This window comes from Clarias gariepinus, chromosome 5, assembly GCF_024256425.1.
Source record: "Clarias gariepinus isolate MV-2021 ecotype Netherlands chromosome 5, CGAR_prim_01v2, whole genome shotgun sequence".
Taxonomy (NCBI): Eukaryota; Metazoa; Chordata; class Actinopteri; order Siluriformes; family Clariidae; genus Clarias; species Clarias gariepinus.
The window spans coordinates 22923706-22941654 of record NC_071104.1 but is presented as its reverse complement, the minus strand read 5'-3'; the positions used below and the strand labels follow the sequence as shown (position 1 = coordinate 22941654).

General features: G+C 37.6%; 1 protein-coding gene and 1 long non-coding RNA gene across 4 annotated transcripts in view; one reads left to right on the top strand and one right to left on the bottom strand.

The window, feature by feature from the left end:
- Window positions 1-17795, top strand: part of enox1 (ecto-NOX disulfide-thiol exchanger 1) — a 51827-nt gene extending 34032 nt beyond the window's left edge. For all 3 annotated transcript variants that reach the window (XM_053496894.1, XM_053496896.1, XM_053496895.1), the window contains 9 exons: window positions 2651-2863; window positions 4446-4552; window positions 6093-6210; window positions 7025-7209; window positions 9200-9307; window positions 10954-11019; window positions 12084-12183; window positions 13331-13416; window positions 16150-17795. In XM_053496894.1, coding sequence (XP_053352869.1) covers window positions 2651-2863; window positions 4446-4552; window positions 6093-6210; window positions 7025-7209; window positions 9200-9307; window positions 10954-11019; window positions 12084-12183; window positions 13331-13416; window positions 16150-16281 — 1115 coding nt within the window. In that variant the 3' untranslated portion in view covers window positions 16282-17795. The remainder of the gene's footprint in view (window positions 1-2650; window positions 2864-4445; window positions 4553-6092; window positions 6211-7024; window positions 7210-9199; window positions 9308-10953; window positions 11020-12083; window positions 12184-13330; window positions 13417-16149) is intronic.
- On the bottom strand, window positions 7115-9059 carry LOC128524358 (uncharacterized). The gene is made up of 3 exons (XR_008360508.1): window positions 8631-9059; window positions 7434-7551; window positions 7115-7236 (listed from the first exon to the last, which is right to left on the bottom strand). It is a non-coding gene; the product is annotated as an uncharacterized LOC128524358 (long non-coding RNA).
- Window positions 17796-17949: the final 154 nt, after the last annotated feature.

Genomic DNA, 17949 nt, shown 5'->3' with positions numbered 1-17949 from the left:
GGTGTGGGCTGAAGTCACAAACAGTGATTTACTAGGACCAACTAGACAGAAGGTTTAAAGTGTTGTTTGTTTATTTACTACATGTCAGGTGGGTTAATAAATAAAGATAAAAATCTTAAGGGTTTTGTCTGACACCGTAGGCATTCATATAATTCCACATTATGTAATGACCTCAAATGAGTACTATTGCCATTTCTTTAATCCAGAATATTTTGCTACGGTAAACACGTGGTGGATGCAACCGAAATCATGGGATAAATCATGGCATGTTGATTTGTACCCCTCAGAAATATATTTCAGCTAGCCTTTTTTACTCACAAGGAAAAAACATCTGTGTAAAACGCTTTGATGTCTGCAAATAATACAGACAGCCAAGATAAATCTATAGCACCTCCATTTCTAAAGTTGTTTTCCATTGCGCAATTTACACTACTGAGCTAGTGATTATTGTTTCTTAAAAAGACCTTTAAAAAAAATTTTTTTTTTATTAATTTCACCTCAAAACAAGGTTTCTCACTATAACAGTGGTAACTCGCCTGCAAACCCCCCACCTTATCAGCAATCTTGGCACACAGTTGTGCATTTCCTATTCTCTCAGTGTGGTGCTACCCTGCACCATGTGCACTTGTATGTTAAATGAGCCCTAAAACACACACAATATATGCCAGTTATAGCTCAGTATTCTGCTTGGCACTGAAAAGACACCACTATGAAATGAGTCTTTATTCTAAATTCGGTGTGGCCTTTGTTGTTCTGTAATACACTAATATGTATTAGCTATTATGAATTGCTACTATTTATATGTGAACAGGATGTGAGCCATTGTTTTTTTTTATGTGTGTTAGCTGTAAAACATCAGGGTGTATTCCCGCAGTAGACCATTTACGATATATGTATTTCAGGGGAGTAAACCCACATCTTTGTAAGTAGGCAGCACTGAAAGCCAACGTTGGAATGTAAATCCAGTGTTTCCAGTGGATTTAGCTTTTATTCAGCTCTGATTTTGGGTCTCGGCTCTGATAAGGCTTACTTAATCTGATCTTTCAGTGCTTTCGCTGGTGCAGGTAAAGGCTTGCACTTTTTTGTTGTTGTTATTTGTATTTATATTAAAGCAGCTTCTGGTTAATATTCTCTTATGGTAGGATAATGGAATACATAGCTTTAAATGCAATTTCATGTAATTTGTATTTAAAATACCAAGGCAAACTGATATCACTATCAGAATAACTGGTAACATGTTAAATGCTATAAAGCTATAGTAGGGGTAGAAGGTTATGCTAGAGGATTTAGAACGGAGCGTGTTGAGATTTACACATTTACAAATCCTTTGTTGGCCCTCATGATTGGTAGGGAGTGGATGTGCGGCCTCATTTGACTGAGGGAACTATTTTTACTCCTGTCAAATGGCATGCTTGCTCTGGGGCCAGGAGAATTCTATTTTCTTAATTAGCTGAAATGATGAATGAGAGCGCAGGCTACAAGGCGTATCCACCCTGACTCACTCAGCAACTGAACTCTACAGTCTTACCAAACACAGATTACACATCAACTCCTGGAATATTAATAGGCCTTGTGACTGTATCATTAACATTGTTAGATTAGACTGAGATTATCACACATTGTTTTTCACATGTGCAAGAGGAAATGCATCTCTCCCATGAGAAATCACTTTCTAGGCAAAAACACATGCTGGAAAGTGTATCATTTATTATCTAACCTGACTGAGAAAAGCTTATCCTGGCCATTTCTGTATTATTTTTCATCTGTTTATAAAGGTCTGATTACAGAACACTGAGAGAGGCTAGACTCCACACCAACTTCAGGCAGTTGACATCAGGAATTATACTTTGGATTATGCTCCCTAATTATATTTCAGATCTGTGCTTTTAATGACAGAATTGCCTGTATTGTATTTTTTTGCACACCAAATTGTGCTAGTTAAAAATACACCCAATAATATATAATAAATAATAAATAATCAGTGTTTATCCAGAAAATTTGTCCATGATGTATAGAGCCTTTTCAGTTATAATAGATACTGTATTGTTAAGCCTGGGAGAGGGAAAATGTTGTGAGAGGGAGAGAGATTTATAGGGAGGTTTGGAGATTTTGAGAGGGAAATGTGGATGTGTGCATACCACAGTGACCTTGTTCCTCACAAAGGCTAAGAAAAAGAAGAAAATGTGTCTCCATTTTCCAGTGCCTGAATTTTTTTGAGCGATTCTGCTTAATGACACAGTATTAGCTCTTTTGTGTGAACTTTGCATGCTGTTATCGGAAACACACCTGCTGTATCAAATATAGTTAAGCAAAGGTACATAGAAAATTGCTCAGAAAAAGCTCTTAGACTGTACACTGGGGGACTGTTTACTGTCGATTAACAAATGACTATTACAAAGTTGCTGTAAAAATTTAATATATAGTAGTGTATTGCATAAATGAAGTGTGATAGTCTTTTTGAGTAAGACACTGAATTATTAAACGATGCATGTGCCAGATTAAAGGTTTCATTAAAACATTAAAATAGGACAAATAATTTATACACAATCATATATTTCAGGTATATCATAAAAAAGTGAATAGAACTATTTGTACTGAGATGCAACGTGGAAATTTAAATCAAATATAATATCTCTCACTTTTCCCTCAGATGATGGCAAGTTCAGTGAGGTGATAGCAGTACTGTTCACATGGATAGAAAGGGGTGAGGTGAACCGGCGCACTGCCAATCACTTCTACTCCATGATCCAGTCAGCCAACAGCCACGTGCGGCGCCTGATGAACGAGAAGGCCCAGCATGAAGAGGAGATGGAACAAGCCAAAGAGCATTTCAAGAACTCACTGCTTACCATTCTCACCCAATGTAAGACTCCCAGGCGTTCTACACACTGCTTACGTAGAGATGGTCATGTAGTGTTTCCATGACAACAGTACATCCTTTGTTCTGTCCAAGCTTATGTGTGATTCTTAAGCTGGCTCAGTCTTTGATCAGATCAGTGGGCTTTCTGACTCAGTTTTCCAGATGAACCTTAGTAAATGGCTACATCTAGCATATTTGATAAAAATTTAATAACATAAAACTTTCTTCTAATAAGCCTTATTTACTATGTCAGCCTGTCAGGTATGGGGGAGGGGGGGGATAAACATACAGTATATGTATGCAAACATGCACACACAAAAAAGTATATTTATTTTATAATAAGATCAGACCAAGCCCCAAAGGGGACACTAGCCATAGCCCACATAATGGCCCAGGGTAAGTACAGTCTCAGTGGGAGGAGCCTGTGATTTCAGGGATGGAGCTGTTCAACTTAACTTACAGGTAGGCCAAAATCAGATTCTAGCAGTAACATCATCACTCTTATTGGGTGTGTAATGATGAACTGGAATATGCTTGGATTTTGACTTGGCTCTAGGTACAGCTACATGCCAGTTTGAACACACAAATTGATAAAAATTGTATTTTAGTATACTGTAGTAATACAGTAGTATAAAATGGCATTGAATGTTGTAATGGTTGTTACACAGGCACATGCACAGAGAGACAACAAATCAATCTTATACCCCTGCCCTTATACCCTTGCCCTTTTTCTATTGTTAGCTGGTACGTGTAATAATTGTATTTTTGTTTTATAATTTGATGGCTCACATAGCAGAAATGTAGCCCTGGAGTGTGATCATGAAACTAGTGAGTCAGTCTGGATCAGCTCCATCCCTGTCATATAGGATGGCTCATCTTTCAAAGAGCTTTGTGGTACTTAATCAACGCCTACATCAAAATCTTGACTGCCTTTGAATAGTTTGCAAAAATCATCATGTACATTTACATTTATGATGATGGTGTTTATTGTAAAATGCTTATATTTAATTATAGGAGACTTGCCAGTTAGCTATTGTTCCCCTGCTCTGAAACACCTATTTCAACTTGAGTAGATGAAACATCTAAGCAGTGGGACTCTAAGAATTAGGAACCACTGGCATATACTGTACCTCAACATTTAAACTTAAATCTGTGCATGGGCCTGTTTAAACAAACAATACTAATTATAAAAATATCTCAAATAAAGTATGTAAATTTAGTCAGATCAAAAGGCAACATTTTACAAGAGGTAAAATTTAATTCTTTGTTACATTCAAAACTAATTTGAAACCCATACGATGCATATTGAAATCATAATATATCATAATTTTAAATGAAGCTCCTTCATAACCTTAACCAAATTCATTACAAAAAAAAAAATTCGAGACATTGGATTATATTCTGACCATTGTATCCTGTTGCCTTCCTCAGTCCTTAAGGATTTGAATCAGCAAGTCATAAGATGTAAGTACAATAGAGCAGACACTATCAGCAACCTCACTGGGAAGGTTTCTGGTGTGTAGCTCTAGCTGGCAGTGGCTCTACATAAATGGCTTGTCTTGTCTGACTTCCTTATCCACCAAAGTTGAGCAGATTACGGCCGTATTCAGCGCTGCCACCCGGCAAAAGGCATGGGACCATTTCTCAAAAGCACAACGCAAGAACATAGACATTTGGCGAAAGCAGTGCGAGGTTGGTATGTCTCCTATCTTCTTGTCATAGTGACTCCACAGGCTACATTGGTGCTCCAGCTGCTGATGTGACTTGTGGGTTTTTATGGCTTATGTGGTCACACAAATAAACCATCCTTCATTTCTGATTCTGGTCTCTTACTCTGCAGCACAGTCTGTGCGTAATAAAAAGAAAGTCACGTAGCTCTTAAGTTGCCATGGCAACAGATACTTCTAGGGTTAAAATGATAGGCATTAATTATATTCTCGGATTAATTATTCATTACTGATTAAATTTGCATTAGCTTTAGATTAGAGTATGAAAAGTATATTGGTGTTAGACTCTAGGACTTTGATCACGCTTTGAAATTTGTAGCTAGACTCAGTATTTCGACAAAACCCATAAAGAACAATACAAGTCCTTATTCTTTATTGATATAATTTTTTTGCTTATACACTGAGGTAATACATTCACAAATAACATGTTTAAAATGTATAACTTGCACTAAGTTATAGGGATGTATTTTTTCAGTGAAGGATAAAAAAACACGTATGATCTAAAACGAAGTACACTGTTCATATTAATTCATGTCTATAAATTCAGAATTTAAAGAGAAACGTCATATTTAGTTACTCGGTCTAAAGAGAGAGGTAAGGTGCTGACTTTGTAAAGGTGACTTTGTTGCCGTGATAGGCCAAAATCTGATTTGATGTCACCATTGTGAAATCTTGGCCAGGACAGTCAGCACATGTTTAAGCAAAATTGTGTCATACTATAAGATGTATTTTCTTACTTCCCAGTTTGTAATAAAACATAGCTGCAACAAAATAACTGTAGATCATGAAAGTGTCCATTTATCATAGTTAAAAAAAAATAAACAAGATAAAGGAACAAGCAATGTGGGACTATACCAGTGTAGACATACAGTATAGAGAACCCGGTTTGTGCTTCCTTTACCTTCGGCACAACAGCTCCAAGGATATTTATTGTGTCTGATCTGCAAGATTTCACACTGCTGGCATTAAACCATCTCACTGCTGATCCCTATAATGACTATCAGGGGATCAGTGAGCCTGGAAGTTTGTATAATGTGATTTTTACACTTTTCAGTCCCAGACAAATGAAGCATCCAAGCTTTTGTTATCACACACAGCTGTGTGATGGCAGAGCCTCAGCTCTCTCAGCAGGCTGTGTTGGACTTGATCAGTCAGCAACTGTCTATCATTTTATCACAAAGTTGAGCTGCAATAAGAGCCTATTCGGAGCTAAAGACAGAGATACTACTATTGAGAAAACCGTACTATTTTGCTACCATAAACATGTGCAGCTGCGTTGATGGCGCATGTAAATGAAAAGCAGGATTTTCTCTAGAAGAAACAGAAGAGAAAAATATGAAATACATAATATTAATTTTTTAGCAAAGAACATGTAACAGGATAGATGCCACATATTATGTTTTTATGCCTCTCTCTTACTCCCTGTATCTCTCCTATTGTGTACGTTTGGTTTGTGTGTTTGTGTGGGTGGATGAATGGGTGTGTTCATGATTTTGGCATTTTAGGAGCTGAGAAATGCTCACAGTGAGGAGATCATGGGAATCAGAAGAGAGGAAGAAATGGAGATGTCAGATGAAGACTTGGAGGAAAACCCCTGTAAGAAGGCTCGAATGGAAAACTCAGGTATAAACTGTGTTCTTTAGATGGTAATTAAAATTTTCAAATGATTCATGATTTGCATAACACTATTAGTGAGCTTGAGCCATAATATTATAAACCTCACCATTAAAATCACCTAGATTTTGGGTTCTCCTTGTACTGCCTGGTCAGCTCTGGTCCCTCGGGATGTGACTTCGGTGACAATGTGGCATTGGTGTTTAATCTTTAGGAAATTATTTGTCTGTTTACTTATTTGTAATGGAATGACCATCCAGACTTATGTTTTCCTTTACACCGCTAGATTAAGCAGGACTGTTTCTGCACAGCTCAGCTGTCTGAAGATTCAGCACTTAGCCATATATCATAAACTGTCCAACCAAAAATAGTATTTTTAGGTTGGAATGGAAAATGACTGTTTTCAATAGCTCAGCTTAAGGCAGTATTTTTTAAGCGGCTAATGCATTTTACAACAATTGTCTCAGAGTACCTTCAAGAAAAGTCCTATCCTTAAGCCAAGAATGTGATAACAGCACCACTGACAGCAATTCAGAAAACAGATGGCTGATGTTAAAGAAAGAAACTGTCAACTTGCCATGATACCTTTTTAGGACACATATGACTGTAACAGTATTTGAAAAGAGATACATAAAGGTTGTTATAAGCATTATTACAAAACATATATCGGCACAGGTTGTTATACAAAAATGGGTTAAAATGTTATTAGTCAACATTTTCTTTTACTTGTGTTAAAATCATTACAAAGCACAAGCGCATGCCTTTTTGCATATTCTGTATTCTTCTAACAGCAGTCTTTTTTCTTCTTCCTTTTTTGATGCAGCTCTGGCTGTGCACTCTTACGGCCTGCGAGAGGAGAATGACAGTCTGCGATGGCAGCTGGATGCCTACAGGAATGAGGTGGAACTGCTGAAAAAGGAGCAGGGAAAAATGCAGCACCCTGAAGAGGAGCACAGTCATGAGCACCAGCTCAACTTCCTGCAGCAATCCATGCACAGCATGCAGCAGGTAGCACATTCTCGCCTCCACCACTCACTGTCTCACACACACAAACACATGCATATAATAAAAGCAGTTCTGACAGGTCCAGAGAGAATAACATTAGCTCTCCATTATATTTCTTATATACTCTGTATAAGACACAAGCACACACGTGCACTACAAATATAGCTCCATTTCACTCTGATATTGTGGGACATGTTTGACCTCTTTTTACAACGTGTTAGGCTTACCTGGTAGCAAGAGCACTGGGAGATGATAGTTGAGCCTGCCAGACACTCCAAATAACTCATGCCTCAGTAGTCCTCTCCGGCCACGCAATAAATGCAACACGCTCATGTAACTCATTCACTAAAAAACATGAAGCAGATGTCAGAATGCATTTGTCTGTGTTAACTGACTAAGGCTCAGCATTTTTACTTCGTGCTCAATAACATAACCTGATAGTGGTTAATATTATTTTTATTCTGCATAGATCCAGTAAATAAAATTCTTGCATTTTGATGGAAAAAATATAATTTACATTATATGTCCCAGAAATTACAATTTGACAATATGAAGATGAGTTTTGATTTCTGGATGTTTTTGAATAAAAAGATCTGGTAATTTTCCGTCAAACTGCATCCTTAACTTTGACTGTAAAAGCAAGATAAAAATATGACTACAAAGTTTACATTTAGGCATTTGGCAGATGCCCTTATCCAGAGCGACTTATATATTGCTCAAGGGCCCAAAAGTGGCAACTTGGGGTTTGAACCTGGGACCATTCGAACCATACTGTAGTCCAATGCCTTAACCACTGAGCTAGCCCTAGTGTTGGGTGTAACACGTTACAAGGTAAAGTGTTAGAGCACTTGGATTACTTTTTTGGTGTAACAAGTATTTTAACACCTTAGGTCCGCCATTTTAGTACTCAGTTATTTAGTTATTTTTTCGAAAATGTAATCTGTGAGCCATCTGTAAGTCATTCCTAATCTGTTCGTGTGTGTGAACGTCATCCTACAAGCCCCGCCCCCAATAACTCGCCCCTCTCTGTTATTCCTATCTCACCTATACAGTTTTACCATGCGAGGATCAAGACGTGGAAAGATGGAAACCTAATTACAGCGCCAAAACTCGCGGTGAATCATGATGAATCGTACTTACGGCCACGGGTTATTAGTAGTTAACAGATTATGGGCCAAACGCTGAGTGATGAGGGTAGAATAACTATAAAGGTCTTGACTAAAACAACATGCATGAGGAATCACAAAGGAGTTTTCATTTTCTGCAAAAATGCTCAAGACAAGAGGTGCTCAAGACAAACCAGGACTTTTGATGAAACTTCTCATGAATGAAGGTGTGAAATCGATTGACATTTACAGCAGACTTCAAGCACAGTGCGGTGATGAGACTCTCAACGGATAATCAACAGATAACTTTCTGCTAACTTGTGGAAAAAATGCCTCTGTCCGCGGAAGCTGTACAGACAATCATTCATGAACACACTTTGCCCATTTCAGGAACTCAGCTAGGAGTGATTGCCACATCTGTCGTACAGTCCTGACCTTGCTCCAATCCATTTCCACCTATTCAAGTGCATTTGTATAGCATGCACTATATAGAAAAAGAAAGGTAGTTTTTACTCTCATAACTGTTCTTTTATTCTTCTCAATCAAAAGTCCCGGTTTGACTTAAACAAACTTGACTACACAGAATCATAAAGCTATAAGGCATTAGTAACATAATATGAGCTGAGACATAAATCTGCAGAATACGTTAATATTGTTAGCCTGTTTATTAGTGACTGACTCAGACATCATATCCACAGCTACACATCAGTCTGGTCCAGTCTATAAAAGCATTTTTCTACCACATAGCAGTACAGTGCTTAATTTTGCTGCACCAGATTGAGATCCTTGATGTTGATCTCTTTTATAAGCATTCTTCACCTGCGCAGGGAAGTACTTTGTTTGCGTCTGCTATCATTTATTCTTCACAATGCTGTCTGTCTCCACAGCAACTACTGAGGCTCCAAGATGAGCTGAAGGGAAAGAACCTGGAGCTGGAGCAGGCACAAGACGAGCAGCGCTACCTAGAGGGGGAGATCTTCAGCCTGAGGGAGAAGGTAAGTAATACAAACAGTCTAGTTTAACCCCTTATTGCCTCAGCTATTATTATTAATCAGCTATTTGTCTTAAAGCAGGGGTTCCTTGCCTTAATGTTTTTTGCATAAATGGACATTGTTTCTGATCATGTTAGTAAATCCATATTCGCCAAATGTTTCAGCATAATTTTATGTTTGTTGTCTTGACTTCTGGTGTTCCACTGAGTCAGCGTCACTCGATGCGTTTAAGGAACTTGCCAGGGTGGACGGAAGTAGAAAATTGTCCATTTTCATTGCTCAGCTCCTATGCAAGTGCAGCGTGTCAGCATAATGAAAAATGCCTAAAATAGCATGCACTAAATATTAGCCTACATGATTTATCTTTGTAGTTATAGAGTGTTTTTGTGAAATTATTTCCTAAATAAATGGATAAAACAAACATTAGGTTTCTCTCATGACCCCATTTGTACATTAACCCCTTGTGTGGGAACCTCTGCCTTAAAGCGTAGCATAGAATTATTCTAAACAATATTAACTATTTAACTTGACATCTCTATTGAATGTGGATAATTTACTAACCTACATTATTCCTAAACCTTTTGTCCTGATGTTGCCCATATTTGGAACAAAACTCTGTTGGGAGATGTTTCAAAGTGGGAGTCTTACCTCACAAGTGACTACACACAGCCATTCTGTAGCCACAGTGACATTAATGCCTCGAAGGCAGGACACATCTTAGAGGCCTTTTTTTTTTTCTTCCAATTTTGACATCTGCAGAACCTGATTCATGTACTGTCTATGTTACACATGCACATCCCATTCTTTCAGCTTAACCCTTTTTTTGCTTTGTGGCCTACATATGAGGGAAAATGTGCTATAAAGACACCACACTCTAAGTGTATTTAGTGCATTTGTTTTACTGACAAAGTGCCCCTGAAAGATGATCCAGATGTTATTTCTTATTCACTGCTGAACCGTGCAACATGATATCCTTTCATTTTTGCTAGCACTGTGGTTGGCCTTAGAGCACAGAATAGAATCCATGCTTGTTTACTCAATTTTCCTAACTGCAGACATTGGTTTGCATGAATGTTATTTGACTGGGATAATGGGAACATCAATAAAGCAGAGGTCCTGTGGAGATTGTGGTTTACACTTTACCTAACCAAAATTCTAAAAGGATTGATTGACAGACATGATTTAAACTCAATAACATATAAGAATTTGATGTTCAGAAAAAACTTGTCTTGGCACAAGACTTACATGGTCTGCTGAACATGTACAGTATGTGCATAACTGTAAAAAGGGTCTTTACTGAAAAGGGATTAAATATTTAAATATTTACTCAGATATTTACTGTACTTGCTATGAAAATGTGTCACAGGATTTAACTTTCAGCTCAACCATTTGGTAGAGCACATTTTAAGTCACTGCAGTATATCATGTTGAGAAAAAAAAGTTTAACATGACATGAGTATTCGTCTCTACCACTTGGTTGAGATACTTTTTGGTATTAGTAAATATACTGATACTTTGACTATGAAGCAACATCTTAACTGTATAATATTAGTATAATAATTTATTTATTAATAAATTAGTATAAGTATAATTATTTATAGCTATAACATTTCGAAACATCTAAACAATACATTGTTTTCTCCTGACAGCTTGTGAACAGTGCAGACAACAACACAGTGGAAGGGCCGAACCACACCGGTGATAACCCTGAAAAGGTAAAGAAGAGTCGGTGCTGTAATTCAAATACTGCATACTGGAAATGTTAAAAATAAATGTTAAAATATGGACAAGGTTTTTTTTTATGTTCCTCCAGTTTTAAATCTTATCCTCTATACGGTATACCTTAGAATGTAGCGTCTCTGGCCACATGCTGTTTGTATTAATGCAAAAAAAAAAAGGAGAAGAAAGAATACTTGTGTTTCTGTGCATGTTTCTCTTCCATATTGCCTAATCTCTCCAAAGATTGTAGCTTATTTTAAATGTACAAGCACAGCTATTTTTTCTGTCAATATTAATACACCGGTAGTGACTGACAGCTTTTCTATTAGGACATGTCTGTTATGAATAATTAGGTTTAGGGTGTATGAACCACTCCTTCTCAGAGGCAATGTCTGGATTACTTACATCTCACATCTTTTCATGCTATATATTTGTTTTTTTATGGTGGTCTATCTATAGAATACTGTGAACAAATGGAGCAGATGGGAAACTTTAGGAAGTGGCTCCCCACCATGGTTTCCATAACAGAGCAGCTTAAGAGCAGCCTAATCTTCTCTCGAGGACTCTAATGCTCTGAAAAATATATCAGACAGTGTCGGGAGGTGTAATGTAAGAAATGTGAATTTTATTAAGAGGCAATACCTTTACAAAACAACATACAAGTTCAAGGCCTGAATATACTGTATAATGTGCATATACATGGCGTTTTTGCTGTTACTGAATGGAAATGTGCCTTAGATTTAAAATAGATGTACACAACCTGTATAGTGTTGCCAGTATTTGTAAGCGCTTCTCAAACAATGTCTAAAAAGCAAATTGTGTTTGATACTCTGATCCGTGAATTACTTTATCATTTATTTGACTTATGGCCTGCCATCTTTAGCAGGCTCTGCAAGAAGCATGGGGTAAATGTCAATAATCATTGATTTCTCTGAAAGAGGATCCGAATGCTTGTTTAGTACAGATTGGTCAGCATGTATGTGGCTTCTGCCCTATCATTCACTGAGATTTGCCTCTTACTCACATTACACCTTATTTTCATGTGTGTTTGTGTGGACAGGGAGTAAATGGCACGGCAGCAATCTATCAAAATCGAGAGAAGAACAATGACGGGCTGACTCGAGGTCCTGTAAGATCTGAAAAGGAAGCTCTGTTGCTTGGTAAGATATCTCAGGTTTGCCTGGTGGTTGGATTGGGAAGAATGTTGAATGGCCCGGAACACAGTGTGTTATACTTACTCTATCAAACATGTAGTAGAATGAGAGACTGAGTAAGTGTGTGTGTCTGTGTGTGTGTGTGTGTGTGTGTGTGTGAGAGAAAGAGAGAGAGAGCTGTATACATACTATTTGTTAGGAGATGTTGTCACAGCTTCCTGTCTATCTTCTATGCTTTTTAATGAAGATCCTAAAGAGCACCAAGGTCAAAAATACACATACAACATTAATTCTGCACACACATGCATGTGCACGCATGCACACACACTCAAACAAAAAAAACCCATATTGCCCTGCTATCAGTGAGGAAACACTATTCAAAAGCTAGGGTTGAACAAATAACCGAGGGTCCTTGAGCCAGAACGGCAAAGCAGCTCAGCTTATTCCAGAAGAAGGGGCATAACAAATCAACACTGAAACACAAAATTCCTTAAATTTACCGGCTTAAATCATCAGTCAGCAGCACTGGAGTGTTAATTCTGGTGAGGAAGCCTTGTTTTGCTCCTCTAAAAAGCACTGATAATATGCTTACTTTATATTACAGGCTTGCCATTAGATTTTGGTTTTCTTGATACAAAAACACATTTTATCTATGCTGGAGCAGAAGACTGCAACTCAGCATGAAGGTGACAAAGTTGCTCGTGCACAGCTACTCTCCTTCTCATTTTAAAATCAGAGCAGACTTGATGATGGAGCCCACCCCTCCCATCCACACTCAAGAGTGAGTCTCTGTGAAAATAAGGCTTGTGACGGGAATTGAATTAGGTTCCTCTGTAATTGGCAGTGTTACGCTATATAAATCAAGGAAATAAATATTGGCCTGGGACCCTCCAGGCAAGGCACTATATTCTCTGCCTCTGCTTCACTGCGTTACCTTTGGAGGACCTCTCTGAAGTAATCAACTAAACTGGGGGAGGGGGAGGGGGTGTTTGGGGGGAGAAGGGGAGTGACTGCTGGTTCTGTTCTGACGAGGAGTTTTATGATTGCGCAGGCTGCTTTTATTACCAGCCTGTCAGTTACTTGCAAATGTGGCCATAACAATATTGAGCCTTCCACTCTCTCTCTCTCTCTCTCTCTCTCTCTGTCTGTGCAGGAGTCATTTCAACCTTTCTCCATGTCCACCCATTTGGAGCCAACATTGAGTATCTTTGGTCCTACATTCAAAGGCTTGATGCAAAGGTAATGTCTTTCTTTTATAATGATGAATGTGTTTGTTGGCATTTGTAAATGGGAACAATTCATAACATTTAAAGTACGGGCAGGTGATCTATTCTACAATGATGTAAAAATGTATTTAAGGGAAATAACCATGACTATCTTCTGACTGGGAAAATTAATTCATATTCACTTTTTAAATTCGCATTTTTGAGATAGCAACATATTTGTTTCATATTTCAGTCTATGATATAATAAAAGTTGAAAACATGAACATACTGTAACATTTGTGTTCACATATATAAACACAGCTATATGCTAATACTAGATAAGTTTGGATCAAAGCTAACATTTAGATTTATGGGGAGCGTTCAAGTCAAAAACTTTTGGGTGGGCAAATTAACAGAATACAGTTATATTCTCTATAATTCCCTGCTACACTAGTGCATTTATACCAGTGTTTCACCAGTGCTTGGAAAGCATCAAGGGAGAAAGTTTTCTCAGTATGCCAGAGACACTGGTCTAACAAAAACTCCATTAATTGCCCAAACATGTGGAAATGGCTTGGAGTAAGGTCAAGACTCTACAGGGAATATGGCAGTAACTCCTAGCCGAGTTCTTGTAATGTGCGAGTGGTGTACATAAAGGATTGTGTACGGTTCGCAGATACAGATTCGTCTCTTCTTTAAGTTGGCGACAAGTTATTTGTCGTTTTCCAGGGATTCACTCTCTGATTGTTCATGGGAAAAACTGCCTTGGGCTCCTCGCCACCTCGGCTGGGATTGTCGTTTACAGACATACGGGCTTCTTTAAAACTTTTGCACCATTTAAATGTTTTACTGCCTCTTTTTACTTCTTTTTAAGACTTCTTTTTAAGAGTCTTATCACACATACTGTGATTGAAGTCTTCTGTAAATGTCAATTGGCTTTTCCGCTTTAATTCACAAGAAATCTCTTTGAAAGTCTCAGTTTGATTTGAACACAGCTCATATTTTGATCACCTGTTTTTCATCTATTTTATTTCAGCGTTAAAATCAGAATAATATTTTTTCAGCTGTGAAATTGTGTATAATTTATATAATAAAAAATATTTATATAAAGAACAAATATGGAATTATGTAGTCAACTACAAATTGTAAATAACTTAATATATTTTCTATTTTTTAAGTCTTCAAAGTAGCCACCTCTTGCTTTTATGACAGCTTTGCACACTCTTCCCATTTTTTCAGTGGGCTTCATGAAGTAGTCACCTGAAATGGTTTCTCAGCAATCTTGAATTGAAGTAGGTCCCAGGGTTCTTGAGTACTTGTTGGCTGCTTTTCCTTCACTATGTGGTCCGACTCATCCCAAACCATCCTAACTGGACTTAGATCAGGTGATTGTGGCGGCCAGGTCATGTGTCCATCACTCTCCTTCTTGTAGTAGACAAGTAGCTCTTACGATGCATCCGGAAAGTATTCACAGCGTTTCACTTTTTTCCAAAATTTGTTATAACAGTTCCATTGTATATAATATAGAGGTGTGTTTGGGGTCATTGTCCGGCTGGAAAACAGTGTCACCAGCAAAGCATCCTCACACCATCACACTTCCTTCTCAATGGTTCACAGTGGAAACTACACATTCAGGAACTGTCTGTTTACGAAGCATGCTGTTTACACTCAAAAATCTTGAACGTTTTTCACTGATTAAACATCCATTCCCTGATTTTCTTGGCCAAAGCAAGTCTCTTCTGCTTGTTGTTCTTCTGGAGTACTGTTTTTTGATTGATTCTCCTCTGAAGAGTGGATGTTGAAATACGCCTGCCGCTTGAACTTAGAGAAGCATTTATGTGGGTTCTAATCTGAGGTGCTGTAAATTGGTGGTTTCTGAGGCTGGTCACTGAACTTATCCTCTGCAGCAGAGGTAGCTCCTGGTCCTGGGATGGACCTTATAAGGGCCAGTTTAATCAAAGTGTTTAATTGTTTAGACAACTGCAATTGGGTATATACTAAAAATTCTTGAGATGTTTTCGGATTGACTGACCTTCATTTCTTAAAGTAATGACAGACTGTCTTTTCTCTTTGTTTAGGTTTTCTTGCCATAATCTGGATTTGTAGTTGTAGTAGCACAAATAGAGCTATTGACTTTGTACCCACCCTTCCTCTGTACAAGAACACACCTGATGGTCTAAAGCACATCAAGAAGGCAAGAAATGTCACAAATTAAACCCTGACAAGGCTGTGAACTGAAAACCTTTTCAGGAAAATGGTGAAACTCATAAATCCGACGAGAGAATGCCATGAGTGTGCCAAGCTGTAATAACAGCTAAATGTAGTTACCTTGGACAATCTAAAATATAAAACATATTCTGATTTGTTTAACATGTTTCTGTTAACTACATAATTTCATATGTGCTCTTTCATAGTTTGGATGTCTTCAGTATTAATGTTAAAATAATAAAGAATAAAAACAAAACACTAAAGGAGAAGGTGTGTCCAAATGTTTGACTGGTAGTGTAGACTGCTGGACTGGGGCACATTTTATTTTAATTGATTTTTTTTTTCTGTTTATTGTTTCATTCTGTACACTCTGAGTATAAGTGTTCCTATTGAGTGGGCTTTGACTGTTGACTTTAGTTAACAAGACCAAAATGAAAATTAATTTTGTAATTTTAAGCTTAACATATTGCATTGTAGACAAGCTTATGACTAAAAAAAAATTTCACAAGTATAATAAAGGGTATTTTTCATAATTGAATTTCTGAACCTCTTTTCTCAGATCTCTGCCAGTGATCTAGAGCGGTTGATGGTGCGGCTACCCAACATGTTCAAGCAGGAGTTTAGCGGTGTGGGTGCCACTTTGGAAAAACGCTGGAAGTTCTGTGGCTTCGAGGCCCTCAGCTCAACATAACGTACAAAGAGACAGTTGCTGACACTGAGGTTATGGGATCTGCGAGCACTGTGCCTCAGTGACTTACAGAATGAGACTGGCCAAAGCCTCAGAGGAACTCTGTACCAGGTTCTCCCTCACTGTTGTAGCTGTCAACCCCTGCTGTTCTGGTTTATATAACCTAATGACAGCAAAGGAACATGCACAGAATCAGGATAGGTTTGCTTACTCAAAGGACCTACATTCTGATGTCTGTTCCTGTTACATAACTTTGTCATCAGTGGGAAGAGAAGTATAGGAATACAGCACCGCTTAATTATGAATGAAGAAAGTGGAATGTGAAAATGTACAGTTACACAAGTGTGTACCAGAGCCTGAGACTATTCACTGTACTGAACATTTTCCATGAGTTTGCCAAAAGATTTACAGATTTATTCTCACCTCAACATTACAGAAAGGGTTCAGAGACATAGTTTCTTGTCCAGCTTGTCGTTGTGCGTTTTTTGCTCCAGTTCTTTTAAGATCTTCAGCTGTGGTAAATGCTCCGGTAAGCTAAACATGCTGCACTTAATAGTTACTCATGGGCATTTCAACCCCTGAATGACACAGGATATTTTATTGTTTAGGTTCTTTTGTTGTTGTGTGAAACAGTGTACGTAATGAACATTCTCCTTGTGTCAAAATGCATCGTCGTTATCAGCTCATGTTAATTATGACTCTCAAAAACTCTATTAAAATCCTTTTTATTCAAACCCTAACATTATTACACATGCTGAGATGAAAGCTGTCTCGCATAACTGTCACATTTTGCGTGTTTATTATTATTTTTTTAACTAACATTGTATGCAGTAATAAGCCGTCCACTTGATGAAGATGTGAAGCACAGGGCGCCTAATCACTCTGAATAAAAAGAGCTGATGTCTTAATGGGAAAGGAAAGATGGCTAGCTGTTCTAAGTCCATTTCCTCCTTCAACTTTGTCATAACATAATTCTCTCAATAACCACAGGATTAAATAATATCTAGGACAATCCCATGAGCATATGATAGGAAGTTACTGATTATTGATGGAAATTATAGGTGCTTAGATTAATATACTCAGCTGTAGTATGTATGTATGGAGTTTCAAAATATATATATTTTTTATACTATATGTGTAAAACTTTTAATAACTGATGACATAAAGCACCTTTGCAAAGGTGTGGATGTAGATTTATATTTAGATTGCTAATGAGCAAGCCAGAGTTGAAATGCAGCAACAGCACACTCGTCGAGTTAAATAAGTAAGAAACAACAAGGAACTAGAAGGAAAAGAAATCCCATCCATTTTTGGTGCCAACCAGCACTTTTTGCCCTCAGAACTGTCTTAATTCTTCATTGAATAGATTGAACAAAGTGCTTTCGTGTGATTGGCTGATTAGATATTTGCGTTAACAGGCAGTTGAACATGTGAACTGTGTAATTAAGTGGACAAAGTGTGATATATTTTCTTTTACATTATTGTCTTTTCAGGCTGATGGAGTTACAAAGATACAGTACATATGAGATTTGGCTCAAATTGTTTATATACATGCCTTTGTAACTCAAAGATTAATTTACCTTTACTTCAATATAAAAAAAATCATTTCTAATTTTAGACTCAATGAACCTGCAAAAATGAATGCATTTTGTTGACAGCATGGTGCACAGA